Source organism: Rhinoderma darwinii, chromosome 4 (assembly GCF_050947455.1).
Source record: "Rhinoderma darwinii isolate aRhiDar2 chromosome 4, aRhiDar2.hap1, whole genome shotgun sequence".
NCBI lineage: Eukaryota > Metazoa > Chordata > Amphibia > Anura > Rhinodermatidae > Rhinoderma > Rhinoderma darwinii.
In genome coordinates this window covers 20042435-20062614 of record NC_134690.1, presented here as the reverse complement: position 1 = coordinate 20062614, position 20180 = coordinate 20042435, and the positions used below count along the sequence as shown (strand labels likewise).

General features: G+C 40.4%; 1 protein-coding gene across 1 annotated transcript; it reads left to right on the top strand.

Annotated features, from left to right (window-relative positions):
• The first annotated feature begins 16931 nt into the window (after positions 1 to 16931).
• Positions 16932 to 19639, top strand: LOC142760366 (interleukin-17F-like). Its single transcript, XM_075863551.1, has 3 exons — positions 16932 to 16949; positions 18206 to 18432; positions 19405 to 19639. The coding sequence occupies exons 1-3, from the start codon at positions 16932 to 16934 to the stop codon at positions 19637 to 19639; spliced, it is 480 nt and encodes a 159-aa protein (XP_075719666.1).
• The last annotated feature ends 541 nt before the right edge of the window (positions 19640 to 20180 follow it).

Here is a 20180-nt window from a genome sequence, read left to right as displayed (position 1 = left end):
GTACATAAACTAGCGGAAGGACGGAAAAAGACCCCAAATCTGCCGGACACACACAATGTTACAGCTGCTCTACATCTAATACATGTCTACAGCTGCCTAGGCAGGGATTAGGATTTGTATTTCTGTAGTAATAGACGCACTTTACATCTATTAACTTTGCAGCATGAAAATTCACCAAGTATAACATATTTTCTATTTCAGTCTCAACACAGATCCCAACAGATTCCCATTTGTGATCGCGGAAGCCAATTGTCTCACTTTTTCCTGTGTAGACGCTGACGGCAATCAAAGTCCAGACCTGATCTCCTCCCCCATCCAGCAGGAGATGATGGTCCTACGTCGGGAGCAGAAAGGTTGCAGCTTCTCCTATAGACTGGAGACTGAGGTGGTCACACTGGGCTGCACATGTATCAGACCGATCGTCAGTTATTACTGATCATGTGGAAATATTTCAGGATGAATGCCGCTGTCTGACAACTTGTTTTTTTTTTATTTTCTTTTATATCTAAACAATAAACACAACAAACTAAGCATAATGTCCTGTCTATAGCATTGTCTCCTGTAACATTAAAAATAATTGTGGAGTCCCTCATTGGTGTAAATGAATTGTAGACCTTTAGATAAATGATGGTGGGTTGGTTTGTGGTCAGCCACTTCTCTAATGTTTGAGAGGTCCATCTTATGGTGGAATATACTGGTGCCATCAGCTGGTACAATGTATAAAACACTAATATTTACAAGATGATCAAAGGGTCAATAGATCATGATGTACAATTGATAGCACAAGTAATAGGTAGTGCCATGTTAATATTATGTATAAAAAAATAACTAAAAATAAAGTCCATATTACGGCTTTGTAGAACCTCTGAGATGTAGAAAGTGATAATGCAGAGGTTTATGAGGCCGTTCTGTCCCTCTGTATAACACCAATTTAATATGGAGACATATGGAGGTCTTTTCTTCTTCTCTATCCCAATGCAGTGTTTCTAGGGTATAAATGTCTCCATAATGCCGTAGCTAATAGAGCAGAGTGCACACTGGGTGTTGTATATTTAGGACTCAACCACCAGTATCCCTCAAAGCACAGGTAAATAAATGGCCCCTGTATGCGGCCGGCACCTGGCAGTGGAGGAAGGGCACGAGGGAAAGAGGACTTTGAAACTCTGAAGGCGTTACATGGCCGAGATGGTAGAAACTGTTCATAAGAAAATGCTACAAATCATCTTGAAAAAGGTTTTATGGCTTATAAGTCTGAAATTGAGCTTTTTGGCCATCAAAGAAGTCTCTGTTTTTGGCAAACCAATGACTGTATACCAACCACTTACCATAAAACAAGGTGGTGGGAGCATCACATTTTCTGTGCCAGGCATTGGAAGACTTGTAAAGGTAGAGGGTGAAATGAGATCAGAGGAATTCCGGGAGATTATGGGGGGAAACCTGCTGCAGTCCACAAGACAACAGCAGCTGTGAGAAGATTTATTTTCTAGCAAAGTAATGACTCCAAAGACGGAAAAAAACAACAATGTTAATGTCGTGGAGTGGCCAAACCAGATCAGTCCTGTAGAGAATGAACCTGATCACAGCTGAGTACATACATTTATTTTCCTAATGACGGAGCATGAATGTGTTTTTGGAGAGAAGAACGGGGAAAATTGCAGTTTCCACAGATACCTATAGACCTGTCCACAGTCACGAGGCTGCGCTTGTGGTTAAAGGTCCATGTACTAAATTCTGATTCAAAGAAGTGAATTTTACCTCAATTAGGGTTTGATAATTGTAAGTTTTTTTTCTCTGCTATGAACGGATTTTGGTCTCCACCAGGAAAATATGATGGATTTTTAACTTTTTCACTCTTCAGAGATTTATTATATTCTGGCAAAATACATTACATTACACAATTAAACATAAAATATTGCAGAGCGGGTGAATAGTTTATAGACACTGCAGCACTGATGACCAGAGAATATATATATATAGACATGGAACAATATATCTGTACCCCCAATATTACCCAGCATATCACTATTACTATTACACGTGGCAGCGTGGCAGCAATCTGTGACTGTTCTAACTCCTGGGGCTTTACTTTATCTTCATGGCTCTTGTTATTTTATGTCTTACATATGTCATTATAGGATTTATAGAGGGTTGAACCAGTAGAGGAAAAGGGGCAATGACAAAAACTTGCACCACAACCAGAAGCTCCTATGTCCTCCGCTGAATTATCCACTTTATTTCTTAGATTTGATTTGGCTTTATTAAATTTCTACTAATTTGTCATAAAACAAAATATGCTTAGCCCCGTGGCACCGCAAACATTTTTAATTTTTTCATTTTTGCATTTTCCTCCACGCCTTCCATATGCCAAACTTTTTATTTTTCCATCGCCATAGTGTATTAGGGTTTTTTTTTTTTATGCCGGATGAGTTATAATTTTTAATGGTACCATGTAATGTATCCTATAATGTACTGGGAAACTGCAAAAACCTCTTTGTGGAGTGTAATAGGAAAAACCTGTGATTCCTCTATTGCTTCTTGTTTTTTTTATGTACAACTTTTACAAAGATAAAAATATTTGTTCAAAAAAATAATATTTTTGAGTTGCCATGTTTTGAGACCGATAACGTTTTATTTTTCCCTTGATGGTGCAGGGTAATGATTTTTCTTTTGGCAGGACAAGCTATAGTTTTTATTGGTATCATTTTGAGGTACATGCGACTTTTTAATCTCTTTTTATTCCATTTAATTTTAGAAGCAAGGTTTTTTTTTTACAGCTTTCACTTATAGCATTAAATAATGTTATATTATAATACTTTAATCTTTTACAGATGTGGCGATACCAATTATGTTATTTTTTTACATTAATTTTGGTGAAAATTCAAAAATTTTTGTATTTTAACATTTAGTGATAGTGAAGTATCGCATGTAATATACACCGACAACCCACTGAGTATGGAGCGATACTCCCCATTCGCGGCCGTGACCTACAGTTGTGTCACATGTGGCTCAGGGGGTTAAATGATATCTCCATACAGAAAAAAATAAACATGGTCCTGACTGACTTACGTTGGTTCAGAATGAGAAGTTAACAAATTATAACTCACATCCACTGCTCCATGTACCCCATTATTCTTTTTGTCTAAATTTTCTAGAATGTTTTTTGGTGAATACTTCTCCTTATCCATAAGGAAGGTATGTTAAGGTATCGTGGGGTAAGGTATGATAAGGTAAGGTATGATATGGTAAGGTATACACGTGTTCCAAATTATTATGCACATTGGATTTAAGTGTCATAAACATTTAATTATTCGTTTTCCAATTAAACTCATGGATGGTATTGTGTCTTAGGGCTCTTTGGATCATTCTAATCAATCTCAGACACCTGTGATAATTAGTTTGCCAGGTGTGCCCAAACAAAGGGAAACTACTTAAGAAGGACGTTCCACATTATTAAGCAGGCCACAGGTTTCAAGCAATATGGAAAAGAAAAAGGATCTCTCTGCTGCCGAAAAGCGTGAAATAGTGCAATACCTTGGACAAGGCATGAAAACATTGGATATTTCATGAAAATGTAGGCGTGATCATCGTACTGTGAAAAGATTTGTGGCTGATTCAGAGCACAGACGGGTTCGTTCAGATAAAGGCATAATGAGGAAGGTTTCTGCCAGACAAATTATTAGGATTAGGAGAGCAGCTGCTAAAATGCCATTGCAAAGCAGCAAACAGGTATTTGAAGCCACTGGTGCCTCTGGAGTCCCGCGAACCTCAAGGTGTAGGATCCTGCAGAGGTTTGCAAGTGTGCATAAAGCTATTATTCGGCCACCCCTAAACCATGCTCACAAGCAGAAACGGTTGCAGTGGGCTCAGAAATACATGAAGACTAATTTTCAAACCGTGTTGTTTACTGATGAGTGCCGTGCAACCATGGATGGTCCAGGGAGTAGTGGATGGTTGGTGAATGGCCACCATGACCCAACAAGGCTGCTACGTCAGCATGGAGGTGGCGGAGTCATGTTTTGGGCTGGAATCATGGGGAGAGAGCTGGTAGGCCCCTTTAGGGTCCCTTACGGTGTGAAAATGACCTCTGCAAAGTACGTAGAGTTTATGACTGACCACTTTCTACCGTGGTACAAAAAGAAGAACCGTGCCTTCCGTAGCAAAATTATCTTCATGCATGACAATGCACCATCTCATGCTGCAAAGAATACCTCTGTGTCATTGGCTGCTATGGGCATAAAAAGAGTGAAACGCATGGTGTGGCCCCCATGTTCCCCTGACCTCAACCCTATTGAGAACCTTTGGAGCATCCTCAAGCAAAATATCTATGAGGGTGGGAGGCAGTTCACATCAAAACAGAAGCTCTGGGAGGCTATTCTGACATCCTGCAAAGATATTCAAGCAGAAACTGTCCAAATACTCACAAATTCAATGAATGCAAGAATTGTGAAGGTGATATCAAAGAAGGGGTCCTATGTTAACATGTAACTTGGCCTGCTAAGTTTTTTTTTTTATTGAAAGAGCTTTTGATTTCTGTAAATATGACCTCCTGATGCTGCAAATTCAACAAATTACCATTTTAGTTCTCTTTACAACCTTTAAAATGTTTTGATCTCTGTTGTGCATAATAATGTGAAGAATTTTGAGTTTTTTACTTAAAAAAACAAACTGTTATCATTAGGAGATTTGTTCAATACAATTTGCATTATACTCCAACAGTTGTTGGCTTGAAGATTATACTGACTGTCATTTGCATCGACTATTTAGGAAAATAAGCGAAAAATAAATTTGCATAATAATTTGGAACGCGGTGTAGTATGCTAAGGTGAGCTATGATAAGGTATGGTAAGGTATGGTATGGTATGGTAAGGTAAGGTAAAATATGGTAAGGTATAGTAAGGTATGGTAAGGTATGGTATGATAAGGTAAGGTATAGTAAGGTATGGTTAGGTAAGGTTTTGTAAGGTAAGGTATGGTATGGTAAGGTATGGTAAGGTATGGTATGGTATGGTAAGGTATGGCAAAATATGGTAAGGTTTAGTAAGGTATGATATGATTAGGTAAGGTATAGTAAGGTATGGATAGGTATGGTAAGGTAAGGTTTTGTAAGGTAAGGTATGGTAAGGTATGGTAAGCTATGGGATGGTAAGGTAAGGTATGGTATGATATGGTAAGTTATGGTAAGGTATGGTAAGGTATAGTATGGTAGGGTAACGTATGATATTGTAAGTTATGGTAAGGTAAGGTATGGTAATTAAGGTATGGTAAGGTAAGGTATGGTAACGTAAGGTATGGTAAGGTATGGTAAGGTATGGTAAGGTAAGGTATGGTACGGTAAAGAAAGGTATGATATATAAGGTATGGTAAGGTAAGTTATGGTAAGGTATGGTATGGTAAGGTATGGTAAGTGTCATGTCTGTGGCTGCGGGCTGTCAGCTCCATTCTTCCCCTGACAGCCGCAGCCACGAGTCGGCAAGCTCTGGCCCCAGCCTCCTCCTCAGGAGAAACCAGCGCTCGCGTCTACTCACCAATGCCGGACCTTGTTCCTGAACTTTGACCCGTGAGTACTCTGGACTACAAGAGGGGTCCAGCCCCCTAGTTATATGCCTGAGCTTTGTTGTTGTATTCCTAGTCTGTCTTGCGAATGGCCCCCTAGTGTTTCCTGGTCCCAGTGTTTCCTGTTCCTGTAACCTGTATCCTGATCTAGTGCCGTGCTTGCTGTAGCCGTGCTGTGCTGTATTCTACGCCTGACCTGCTTCTCCACACCTGACGTTCACCTGCTGCCAAGTTCCTGCATAGCCTGCCATACTGCTGGCCGAGCTGCCACAGGTACCCTATACGAACTATAGACTCTGACCTGCGTCCTGTTGACCAGCTGCCATACTGCCAATGTGGTACGGCCCAGTGGGTCCACGAACCCCTCGTGACAGTAAGGTATCGTAAGCTATGATGAGCAATGGTAAGGTATGGTAAGTTATGGTAAGGTATGGTAAGGTAAGGTATGGTAAGGAATGGTAAGGTAAGGTATGGTAAGGTATGGTAAAGTAAAGCATGATATGTAAGATATGGTAAGGTATGGTATAGTATAGTATAGTAAAGTATGGTAAGCTATGATAAGCAATGGTAAGGTATGGTAAGGTATGGTATGGTAAGTTAAGGTATGGTAAGGTAAGGTATGGTAAGCTAAGGTAATGTATGGCAAAGTAAGGTATGATATGTAAGGTATGGTATGGTAAGGTATTGCATAGTATAGTAAAGTATGGTAAGCTATGATAAGCAATAGTACGGTATGGTAAGTTATGGTAAGGTATGGTATGGTAAGGTATGGTAAGGTATGATAAGAAATGGTAAGGTATGATATGGTAAGGTATGGTATGGTAAGGTAAGGTAAGGTAAGGTAAGGTATAGTAAGGTATGGTAAGGTATGGTAAGGTATGGTAAGGTATGGCAAAGTAAGGTATGATAGGTAAGGTATGGTATAGTATATTAAAGTATGGTAAGCTATGATAAGCAATAGTAAGGTATGGTATGGTATGGTAAGGTAAGGTAAGGTATGGGAAGGTATGGTAAGGTAAGGCATGGTACGGTAAGGCATGGTAAGCTATGGGATGGTAAGGTATGGTATAGTAAGACATGGTAAGGTATGGTAAGGTATGGTATGTAAGGTATGTCAAGGTTGGATAATATATGGTAAGGTATGGTGTGGTAAGATATGGTAAGGTATGGTAAGGTGTGGTATGGTAAGGTGTGGCAAGGTTTGATAAGGTATGGTAAAATATATTAAGGTATGGTAAGGTATGATATGGTAAGGTATGGTGAGGTAAGGTAAGGTATGGTATGGTATGACAAAGTATGTTAAGGTAAGGTAAGGTATGGTAAGGTGTGATTAAGCAATGGTAAGGTATGATAAGGTATAGCAAGGTATAGTAAGGTATGGTAAGGTATAATAAGGTGTGGTAAGGTATAGCATGGTATGGTAAGTATAGTATAGTTACATAGTTACATAGTTTGTACGGTTGAAAAAAAACACATGTCCATCAAGTTCAACCAAGGGATGGGAAAAGGGAAGTAAAACACTTCTACACATAAGAGCTAATATTTTTTTGTTCTAGGAAATTATCTTTGCCTTTTTTGCAGCATCTCCTGTCCCTGCTGTGACGGCTCCTGCGGTGACTATTCCATAGATTCACAGTTCTCATAGTAAAGAAGGCTTGTCGTCTCTGCAGGATGAACCTTTCTTTTTCCAGACGGAGGGAGTGCCCCCTTATTTTTTGAGGGGGTTTTACATGGAACAGGATTTCACCATATTTTTTGTATGTGCCATTCATATATTTATATAAGTTATTCATGTCCCCCCTTAGTCGTCTTTTTTCAAGGCTAAATAGGTTTAATTGTTTTAATCTTTCCTCATAACTTAGATTCTCCATGCCCCTTATTAGCTTTGTTGCTCTTCTTTGTATTGTTTCCAACTCCAGGGCATCCTTTCTATGAACTGGAGCCCAGAACTCAACTGTATATTCTAGATGAGGCCTCACTAATGCTTTGTAAAGTGGCAATATTACATCCCTGTCCCGTGAGTCCAGGCCTCTTTTAATACACGATAATATCCTGCTGGCCTTTGAAGCAGCTGATTGACACTGCATGCTGTTATTTAGTTTATGATCTACAAGTACACCCAGATCCTTCTCATCAAGTGACTCCCCCAGTGTAGCTCCCCCTAGGACATATGATGCATGCAGGTTGTTCATACCCAGGTGCATAACTTTACATTTATCTACATTAAACTTAATTTTCCAAGTGGACGCCCAAACACTAACACGTCCAAATCCGCTTGCTATTTGCAAACATCTTCCATAGACTGAACTATATTACATAGCTTGGTGTAATCTGCAAAAAGACAAATAGTGTTATTAATCCCATCCTCTATATCATTAATAAATAAATTGAATAATAGTGGTCCCAGCACTGAACCCTGGGGTACACCACTTATAACCGGGGACCATTCAGAGTAGGAATCATTGACCACAACCCTCTGGATACGGTCCTTGAGACAATTCTCAATCCAATTACAAACTATATTTTCTAAACCTATAGTCCTTAATTTACCCATTAGACGTCTATGGGGGACAGGGTCAAATGCCTTTGCAAAGTCCAAAAACACTATATCCACTGCGGCCCCTCTGTCTAGGCTTCTGCTCACCTCTTCATAAAAACAAATCAGGTTGGTTTGACAACTTCTGTCCTTAGTAAAACCGTGCTGGCTGTCACTTATAATACTATTTATTGTCACATAATTCTGTATATAGTCCCTCAATAGCCCCTCAAACATTTTCCCCACAATGGATGTTAAGCTTACTGGTCTATAATTACCCGGGGAAGACCTAGGGCCCTTTTTGAAAATAGGCACCACATTTGCCCTGCGGCAGTCCCTTGGCACTATACCAGTCACTAGAGATTCTCTGAATATTATGAAAAGGGGGACAGAAATAATTGAACTAAGCTCTTTAGGAACTCTAGGGTGTAACCCATACGGTCCCGGGGCCTTGTCTACGTTTATTTTATTTAATTTTGCTTGCACCATATCTACATTCATCTAATTCAGTAAATCAACTGATATATTAATAGCACTGGCACCGGCTACATCATCTGCTCTTTCTTCTGTTGTATATACAGAGCTGAAGAACCCATTTAGTAACTCTGCCTTCTCTTGATCCCCTGTGACCAACTCCCCATTACCACTATCTAGGGGTCCTACATGTTCAGACCTTGGCTTTTTAGCATTTATATACTTGAAGAATTTTTGGGGATTTGTTTTACTATCCTTGGCCACCTGCCTTTCATTTTGTATTTTTGCTGATTTTATTACATTTTTACAGATGTTATTAAGCTCTTTATATTTTACAAAGGCTACAGCTGTACCCTCAGATTTGTATTTTTCAAATGCCCTTTTTTTGTTCTGTATTGCCCTTTTTACAGAAGGTGTAAGCCATGTGGGGTTTAATTTTAGTTGTTTAGACTTGTTACCTATAGGAAAAAATTTTGCACTATAATTGCCCAAAGTAGATTTGAAAATCTCCCATTTATCATTTGTACCATTATTTGACATTAGTTCTTCCCAGTCTATATCCTGAATTGCAGCCCTCATCCTGGGGAAATTTGCCTTCTTAAAATTAAGTGTTTTTGCCCTCCCAGCCTGTGTTTGTTTTTTACAGTATAGCTGAAATGTTAAATACTTTTGTGTCAAAAAAGACAAAAGTATAATAGGTATGATACCTTTATTGGCTAACCATAAAAGTTCTATATGCAAGCTAAAATATAGCTATGTTGTGATCACTGTTACCGAGGTTTTCACCAACATTGGCGTTCCCAACAAGCTCTGCATTATTAGACCAGGTCCAACAGAGCTTTACCTCTAGTCAGGTCTTCCACAAACTGGCCCATAAAATTTTCCTGCAACACATTGAGGAAATGTCTCCCCTTTACAGTTTGTAATTCCACCCACAAGGTTTCAACCTCCTCACAATCTTCACCCTCTAATGTCTCATTCACCCTCACCTTCATATCACTTCTCACATACAGACATACCTCACTGCCTTCATATCACTTCTCACGTACAGACATACACCACCGCCTTCATATCACTTCTCACATAAAGACATACACCACCACCTTCATATCAATTCTCACATACAGACATACACCACCGCCTTCATATCACTTCTCACATACAGACATACACCACCTCCTTTAACTATTTGTCCTGTCTTTCCGAAACAGTGTAAAACCCTGTAGATTTACAGCCCAGTCATGTGAAGAGTCGGGCCATGTTTCAGCAACACCAACTATATTTATATTTTCTTCCAGTATCAAGGCCTCCAGCTCCCCCATTTTGCTTGCTAGACTTCTGGCATTTGTGAACATACACTTTAACTTGCCTTTAAATTTTTCACTTTCAGCATCAGAAATTTGATTATTTGACATTATTTGGTTATTTTTATTTTCACTGCTGTTTTGTGACAATAGGATCTCCTTATCTTGTTGCCTAGTCCTCTCCCCACAGTCTTTTTCTCCCCCCACCAATATAGTCTGACCCCTCTCTAACCTAACTACCCCTTTATTTTCTACATTGACCTCCCTCCTCAGCCCTAGTTTAAATACCCCGCCACCCCAGCTAGAATTCTCTCCCCCAGTACAGCGGACCATCTTCTATTTAGGTGCAAATCATCTACAGAATACAGTTTGTACCCCAATGAAAAGTCAGCTCTTACCTGCTCCTGCCGCCGCGGCTCCCTCCGGCCCGTCCGCTCCGTTTGCTGCCGCTGGTCCAAGTGCACAAATCCGGAAGCCGCGACCGGAAGTAGTAATATTACTGTCCGGCCGCGACTTCCGGTCCACAGGAAAATGGCGCCGGACGGCGCCAATTTCGAATTGGACTGTGTGGGAGCGGCGCATGCGCAGTTCCCACACAGACGCCGTACACGGAAGTCAATGGGACGGGAGCCGTTCACAGTCCCTATGGGACTGTGGCTGCCGTATTCCATGTCTGTATGTGTCGTTAATCGACACACACAGAAATGGAACAAAAAATGGCAGCCCCCATAGGGAAGAAAAAGTGTAAAAATAAGAAAAAGTAAAACACAAACACACAAATGAATATAAACGTTTTTAATAAAGCACTAACATCTTTAACATATAAAAAAATAATTTGTGATGACACTGTTCCTTTAAGCCGTGCATTTATGCCCACCCCCCCCCCCAGAGCCCCCACTGTCTTTCCTGTGATGCGCATGGCACAGGCAGTATTCCTGAGAATATAAACTTGGAGGTCCTTACCTTCAGCTTGTAGCCTAGTTCTTTAAAATTATTCTTAAGGCTCCTCCACCTACCATATATTTTATCGTTGGTACCCACATGGACCACGACAGCTGGATCATCACCAGCCCCATCAAGTAATTTTTCCACCTGTTCCACCTCATGCCGAACCCTGGCACCAGGGAGTCAGCAAACCATTCGGTTGAGGCGGTCTTGGCGACAAATTATTCTATCCGTCTTCTTGATTATAGAATCCCCTACAACTACCAAGTGTCTTGCCTTACCTGCATTACCATCCCACCGACTACTAGCTGGGCTGTTCTCCCGGCTGTTAGGGAGATCAGTATCCTCTAGGGCTGCCATTTCTGAGACCGACACCCTCGCATCATCACCCAACTTGGCAATTTTGCTTGGAATATCAGAAACAGGATTGGCCTTCCATTTTCTTTGACCCCTTTCTACTGCCCCTAACTACATTAACCCAGCTACTTACCTGATCCTGCTTACCCATGTCTTCACCTTTCAGTTCTACCCCACTAACTGCTTGCTCAGTGAGCAGCAAGCTCAGCTCAAGATTGTCTATCTTCCTCAGTGTTGCATTCTGCTCCTCCAGATCTCTAATGCAAGATTCCAGGCGACCAACATGCTCACATCTGCCACAGAGGTATTCACCCTGGTACTCCGGCTCCAGTCGTTCATACATATGGCAAACTGTGCACTGAAGAAAACCTCCAATCCTGCTGTCCATTATCCGAGTTACAACAAAACAGTGAACAATTTTCAAAGTAAAAGAAAAGAAGAGAAGAGTACTTACAGGGACTTTAACTCCTTTTTAACTCTGGTTTTATAACTCCACTTATATCACAAGCCACTTAATCCACCAAGCTCAGACAGAGTAAGGAATGGTAAGGTATAGTAAGGTATAGTAAGGTATAGTAAGGTATGGTAGGGTATGTAAGGTATGGTAAGGTATAGTAAGGTGTGGTATGATATAGTAAGGTATAGTAAGGTATGGTAAGGTATGGTAAGGTATAGTAAGGTATGGTAAGGTATAGTAAGGTATGGTAAGGTATAGTAAGGTATGGTATGATATAGTAAGGTATAGTAAGGTATGGTAAGGTATGGTAAGGTATAGTAAGGTATGGTAAGATATGGTAAGGTATTGTAAGGTATGGTAAGGTATGGTAAGGTATGGTAAGATATGGTAAGGTATGGTAAGGTATTGTAAGGTATGGTAAGGTATAGTAAGGTATGGTAAGATATGGTAAGGTATTGTAAGGTATAGTAAGGTATGGTAAGATATGGTAAGGTATAGTAAGGTATGGTAAGGTTAAGGTATGGTAAGGTATAGTAAGGTATATTAAGGTATGATAATGTATGGTAAGGTTCATTGCATAGAGAGGTTTAGCTTCAACATGTCTGATTACATTTAGGCCCGACTGTGTTCAATTCAGTTTTGTCAATTTGTTTATTAGGTAAATAAGGGGGCAGTTACTTTTGATATGGCTGTTGGTCCCCTGAATAAAAGTTTATTCCCATTCTGTAAAGTGTTGCATATCGCTAGGATATGACATCGCTTTATGATAGGCGGGGTCTGACCTCCGGGACCCCCATTGTTTCTAAAAATAAAGGGGCTGCATTGCCATGTGAATAGACCCTTACTAATAAACAGGAGATTATGTTTACAAAATGTTCTGTAGTTGCCAGGGTGTATATATTTATGTATTTCATAAAGTAGGTAGCAGAGAGAAGAGAGCATGACTGCAGGATCAGACTACACACAGGATCTGTAGTCTGCAACCATGGAAACACATAGGTCTATATGAGAGTTAGATGCGCAAAACGGTTTTTGCACAGTTGCTACAATTTTTATTTGAGATGTATTAGAGCCATAAAAAAAACTTGTTGCAAAAGTATACACACCCTCTTGCAATATTATTACAGTTTCTATAGAGTTTCTGTACATTTGACTATTATATTAAGACATAGGCTGGTAAATATGTAGATTAAATGATTTTAGATAATAAATATAGATAATTATATAAATATGCTAAATATTTCCATAAATAATAATAAATAATAATAAATATAATGAATTATAAACCCCTCCATTATAAAAGAAAACACTTCTCCACACACATCTGTATAACACTATTGCTCTCTGTGTTGCTAGATTTAAATTTATTCTATAAAGATTTTTGTGTTGTTTTTTTCCGGAATAGCTGGAAGTGTTGCCCCTGACAACCAATCAGCTTGCTCTACTTTAGCGGCTCCACTAGGATAGCTGGAATGTAATTGGTTGCTATGGGTAACACTTTCCATTTTCCTTACACTAGTTTGTATAAATAATGCTAATAGGCCTCAAAACCCTGTTACCCATAGCAACCAAACACAATTTAGCTTTTAATTTCTAAATATCACTAGAAAGATGAAACGTGTCCTCTGATTGGTCGCTATGGGTAACAATGTCGCTTCCTCTTGACACATGAGGCTCCTTTACATTGTCGTCTCTTATTTGAGATACTGGATGACGGGGCGGACACAGGTGCAGGCCACGGTGACTAGTTGCTTGTCCAGCTTATAGACAGGGACGCATGCTCTCATCTCACGACGCAGGACCAGGATCTCCTGTCTGATGGGGACGGAGTTCATGCTGAGATCCACATTACCCTGAGAGTCCAAACAGCCGTGGTGGAGACATCTGGCCTCGCTGATGACCGCCGGGGATCTGTTATTGTCCACATTAGGGCTGGTAGAAGGAGATGACCAGAAATTATAGATATAGAGACCACAATAATAAACAAATGGGGCAATGAATCTGTTAGCTGCCCTAGCCTGTCAGCCCACCTGGCAACCAGGGTATATGCCCCTCCAGCCACCCTAACGATGATCCTGCTTAAAGGGGTTATTAAAAAAAACATGGCTGCTCTCCTCCAAAATCAGCGTTACACCAGTCCACAAGTTCTGCTCTATTGAAGTGAATGGGACTGGACTGCAGTACCACACACAACCTGTGAACAGGTGTGGTGCTGTTTTTAGTGGAAAGCAGCCATGTGTTTCTAATACTGGACGACCCTTTTAAGTCTAGCAGTGACTTGCGGCCCATGATGCCCAAGACAAAATGTAGGTGAGAAGGTGGCCAAGGGTATGTCTTAGGTCCTCAAGTCACATAATGAAACCTGAATGTAACCATTTGTTTCCCTCTTTACTGTTGAACTTTCCCCTCCCCCATCTATTCTGCAACTCAATGAGGCATATGGGACAAGATATTATCTGGATCTGACCCGTCCACATCTTATAATATAGTCTAACAAATAAGAATTTAAAAAAACTATAAGACGAAATATAAAATCGGATCAAAATAAAAATTGAAAAACTAAATACGGGCGATTAACTTTGCGGGGAGCAGCCATTTTGTTTTCCAGATGTCCTCAATGGGAGCGGCTGTGGTATATGTCGAATATCAGTGGAAAGTCCCTTTATTTAATATTTTTGAAGCTTTTCCAAATCCTAAGATCACTTTATATATCTTTACCTGTATTCCCATGGAGACATTGAGCGGCTCCTCACGCCATGTGTCATCTGCTGTGCAGAACTCCTCATGACCTTCATATCAACCTTCACACGTGGGGGAAATGTGGTGTCCAGTGTGAATGGACAATCACCACCGGACCCTGGAGGGACATCCCACCCATCTGTACTCGGTATCTGCTCTTCTCTTCCGTGGACACAAGAGCTGAAGCTCAGAAGAAGCAATGTGGAAAGAACCTGAGAATAATGGATAATGTACGTATTATAGGAGGTCATTATAACAGTATCACCATTATATAATAGTAGAAGAAAGGGTTAAAAATGGACCAATAGGAAGTATCAGTTTTACACTATTTAAATATTAATATCTACAGGATCTTTATACTCTTATGGGTACATCACGAACCTTCATATAAAGTGGCCTGATGTAGGAAAACTAACTATTCCCAGCAATGGAGGAGCTCAGCTAAGCTGTTAGGGGAGTGTCTGTCTACAAGCTTGCTGACTGTTTCCAATAACAACAAACAGAATTGTGATGTACAACTTTGCAGCATAATACAAGTTATAACCATAAGTAATACAAAGTATTTATAACATTTTTCAGCTTTTAAAGTGTAAAATGACTCTCAAAAGTGGAAATACCCTGTAAAACCATTACCTTTTAGGTAAACCGAGGAGGATAACAAGGAATCAATGGGATAATTATACATATGGAGAGTAGTTCCCCTTTAAAATCAATTGAATATAGTCACATAAGTCACAATTTCTGTGGAACATTGGATAAACCTCACTGACCTGTAATATTATAATATATTATATATAACCCCCGGCCTTATGCAGATAAGACATTGGACCAATTACGACAAATTTTCGCCTATAGAATAACAATGTAACATTTAATGATCCCATAATAAACCCAAATCTGGTAAATCGAGCTGAAGAGGAATCAGGGCTCTTACCATTGACGTTCCCCAGTTGGCGGCCATTGTTCTCATAGATTTGCTCTCGTGAGGTTCTGCTGGTGGACTGTGACACTGACTCCAGGACTCATTATATAAGGGACACAGTTGTTCTTGGGTTTTCCTAATACCTCATAACCTAATATTCAGGTTTCAATGGCTCAGCGTATTTTTTGTGATATCATTTTAATCTTTAGGAATTTAATAAGAAATATTGGGAGAATTTAAAGGGCAGGATCATCTCTCACTATGGAATCCCTTAATTACTAATTAACTAGAAGAGTGGACACAGTAATAATACTCTGCTGGTTATCTGTATCTGATAGAGATAAGAAGAGTCATAAACCCCAGCGAGAGCTTGTAATAACAATAGGATTGTACAGATACCAGCGGTGGAAGACGTTCTGTCATTCTATGGACTAAATGTGGTATTACACGGCCCGACATGGGCCGTGTAAACGAGCGCTGATCTACGAGACGGCTCGTTGATCGGTGCTTCTTTGCTCCATTCACAAGGAGCCATGTTTGGGGTCGAGCGCTCATTACTACAATCGGCCGTCCCCATACATTTCTATCACAGGGAGATCTGCTGGCAACAACGATACAACAATAATAGTTTTGCCATTTTAAATGATGCAATCAGCCGATGAACGAGCGTTTGCCAATTCCTGCGCTGGTAAACACTCGTTTGCCTGATAAAGGGCCTTCTGGAAGTTTATAATGCTTTTTATCAACATAAAACCCAGGTCAGCCTTTGGGTTTGCAACCTCTGTGGCCATACAGTGCGCATCACTTGTTATTACTAAAGGGGGCAGCGTTGGACTGGGGTTCATTAGTTCCACCAGAGGAGTCCACCTTTCATCTATACAGAACATGTACCTGTCCACTATTACTTAATTATTTATTTTATTTATTTTTTTATCATTGTACACACAGGACACATCATCAATAAGGACTAATACGTTATTTGTGAATCATCCCTTAAGAAATAGCTCCTAGAGGCAAGTGATGGCTTCCAAAGTCACCTCCAAATAGGGTTGTCTTCTGCTGAACTGTGGTGCCCATTATTGTATCAGAGCCTGGGCCAACTGGTGGAGTCTCTTGGAATCTGGAAGGGGGCACCAAAGGCCATGATGGAGTGGGTACCCAGAGCCTGTACACCTGGTCAAAAACATAGTGCCTAAAGCTATAAAAAGATGGCAGCACAGGAAGCAGATGGATTTTCTGTTTAATGATTGGCCAAAATTATTTGTGCACTGTATGGCATGTTGAAGGTTGTATTATGGGGGCACTATATAGTTCTCCAAAGATAGGAGGAGACAAATAGAAGATACTGCAAGAGCCCAACAGGAAACTTTCTTTACGGAGCCAAAAAGGGTGTGGTCACATGATCATGTGACCCCGTGGACATGATGTCAGGTGGACAAGGTAGGAGCTCTGTTTACTATGGAGGGGTTATTTAGTCAGTGACGAGCAGGACCTCGATCTGGATGGTGGATACCACTAGAATATGTCTTTAATGTTGACATGGGACACTTGTCAGCAAGAAGGGCGCTCAGGTCAATTGTCACTACCCATCCCCCACTGTTTTTGCCATTTAATAGAAATTGCATTGCAAAATAGGGGGCAACAATGAGCACAGAAGGAAGGGTAATGGAAAAATATTCAGATTAGACATTAATATCTACTTAAATGACCGGGTTATGTTTATGTGAGGAACCATTGATGACAATCATCACCACGCGCTGTTATCTCTATGGTCCATGATCACAGGTGAGAGTCCAGAGAAATTATGGCCCCATTTAGGGAAGTGCTGGAGATCTTACGCTGGTTTCTCTCTTATAATGTGACATAACAGGGTAGAGTTGGACAGTCCGGAGTGACGACCTTCATCCCCCACTAGTCACAGACAACACTGGAACTTTCAGAAACTTTATGGTGAAACTTTGTTTCCTGGGATGGAGACTTCACTGGGACCAGCAAACAATATAAATAGAGAGAAGGACTGGGATCCAAGCATTACAGCAGCAGATCCATTGGAATATACCGAGTAACCAGCAGGAGAAGGAGAAGAAGAAGAAGAAGAAGAAGAAGAAGAAGAAGAAGGAGAAGGAGAAGAAGGAGAAGAAGAAGAAGAAGAAGAAGAAGAAGAATAGGAAGGAGAAGAAGAATAATGCTTCTCATAAGAACATCACTGATACTTGTGAGTATTATTGTGTCTATATTATATTACTGTATAGAGTAAAGATGATTAGAGTAGAATTCCTATAATCCAGAACACGACAATCAGTCACTTCCAATAGTTTGGCCCTTTTTTTATTTAGTAACTTCTCTATATTTTCCCAGTAACCCTGAACATTGGATGAGACAGCAGCTGTTGGGTTCCATGGTTCCCAGATTAAAGGAATTTTACTGTAATACACAGAGTTGAGGATATAATGTTATTGAGTACTTTGTATAAGTGAAGACCTTTAGGAACAGTTTTTCTGCACGCTAAGAAAGGGGAAGGGGCAGAACATTACCTCATGTAAGGTTATATTATATTTCCTAAAGGACTTGTCCAGGATTAGAAAAATATTGCTGCCTTCTTTTAAAAACAGCGCCACATCTGTCCATGAGATATGTCTGATATTGCAGCTAAGCTCCATTGAAGTGAGCTGCAATACCAGGCACAACCTGTGGTTAGGTGTGGTGCAATTTTTGAAAGAAAAAGCCATGTTTTTGTAATCCTGGACGATCTATTTAGGGAAACAGGACACATAATAAATAGAATTTTTCTTTTATGCTAAAAATAATGTCTTCAACCTTGTTACGGCAAATAAACATCTTGTTCACAAGACAATTTGCTCCTCTTTGCCCAATCTGAATGATGGGAGTTATTCTCCATGTTCTCTTCCATTGCTCAGGTGGCTGCTCTGGTTTACGTCTGCTCATCGGCCTCTCTACCAGAGGAGTATTTGTCCAAAGATGAACAGCTCCCCCTAGAGGCCAGAGACAGATGTCCTGGGAGGAGAAACCGGCGATTGCAGACCACTATGACCGTAGACATCAGTCTCATTGACACCAGTTACCTGGACAGTTTGATGGAGATGGAGGACATTCACACCCGCTCTCTATCACCCTGGGACTACAGGTAATGTCACAAGCATTGTTGAATAGTGATATAGTCTTATGTAAACTTCCAGAAGTCTCCTAAAGAAGAACTATAGGAAAAAAAAATTTTAATGGCTCACTTCTGTGCTGCATTATCAGTGGTTGGATTTGCAGGTTCAGCACGTCCTGTTGAGGAATTTATTGTAGGCTAAAAACAACACTAGGTCAGGCCGGGTGGTAGTGGAAAAGTGGCTAAAAAAAAGTTCAAAAATGAGGCCTGCAGGATCTCTGTAAATGTTAAAAAACTTACCAGCAGCCTCTGCTGAAAACCTCTAGTGTAAAACAGTAATTAGAAGACGGGGAAGAGGGGGAAGAGGGGGATGCAGCTGAAGTCTCTCAGTGTTTCAGTGAAAGTGGGAGGGATTCTGATGAAGGTATTTAATTGGCTCAGAACACACATCACAGCACACAGGGAAGATCCAGCGGACATCCCATACCAGTGATATCGACTAACAGTGACAGTGACAAAGGCCAAGGTTCGGCTGAAACGTCTTACCAAGTCACTTGCTACCTCAACTTTACCAACTTTTGTTGCAATAAAACTTAAATTTGTTTGCATCTGGATCTCTTGTGTACCTCTGTGTGTGCTGGGGTTATATATTTCCAATATTGTGGGATTCTCGTCCCTACCCTACTAGCACCACGCTAATAGTTTGAGGAGTGCATCCCAATATCTATTTTTGAACACATCACAGCTCTGACATCTCACCAGGAAGAGTCCGCCCAATCAGCAGGCATGGAGAGGGATAATGTACATAAACTAGCGGAAGGACGGAAAAAGACCCCAAATCTGCCGGACACACACAACGTTACAGCTGCTCTACATCTAATACATGTCTACAGCTGCCTAGGCAGGGATTAGGATTTGTATTTCTGTAGTAATAGACGCACTTTACATCTATTAACTTTGCAGCATGAAAATTCACCAAGTATAACATATTTTCTATTTCAGTCTCAACACAGATCCCAACAGATTCCCATTTGTGATCGCGGAAGCCAATTGTCTCACTTTTTCCTGTGTAGACGCTGACGGCAATCAAAGTCCAGACCTGATCTCCTCCCCCATCCAGCAGGAGATGATGGTCCTACGTCGGGAGCAGAAAGGTTGCAGCTTCTCCTATAGACTGGAGACTGAGGTGGTCACACTGGGCTGCACATGTATCAGACCGATCGTCAGTTATTACTGATCATGTGGAAATATTTCAGGATGAATGCCGCTGTCTGACAACTTGTTTTTTTTTAATTTTCTTTTATATCTAAACAATAAACACAACAAACTAAGCATAATGTCCTGTCTATAGCATTGTCTCCTGTAACATTAAAAATAATTGTGGAGTCCCTCATTGGTGTAAATGAATTGTAGACCTTTAGATAAATGATGGTGGGTTGGTTTGTGGTCAGCCACTTCTCTAATGTTTGAGAGGTCCATCTTATGGTGGAATATACTGGTGCCATCAGCTGGTACAATGTATAAAACACTAATATTTACAAGATGATCAAAGGGTCAATAGATCATGATGTACAATTGATAGCACAAGTAATAGGTAGTGCCATGTTAATATTATGTATAAAAAAATAACTAAAAATAAAGTCCATATTACGGCTTTGTAGAACCTCTGAGATGTAGAAAGTGATAATGCAGAGGTTTATGAGGCCGTTCTGTCCCTCTGTATAACACCAATTTAATATGGAGACATATGGAGGTCTTTTCTTCTTCTCTATCCCAAT

Bases quoted from the DNA above. Each gene is read 5' to 3' on its own strand.
- LOC142760366 (XM_075863551.1), top strand. The intron at 18,433-19,404 runs GTAATGTCACAA...TTTCTATTTCAG, and splicing joins CTATCACCCTGGGACTACAG to TCTCAACACAGATCCCAACA.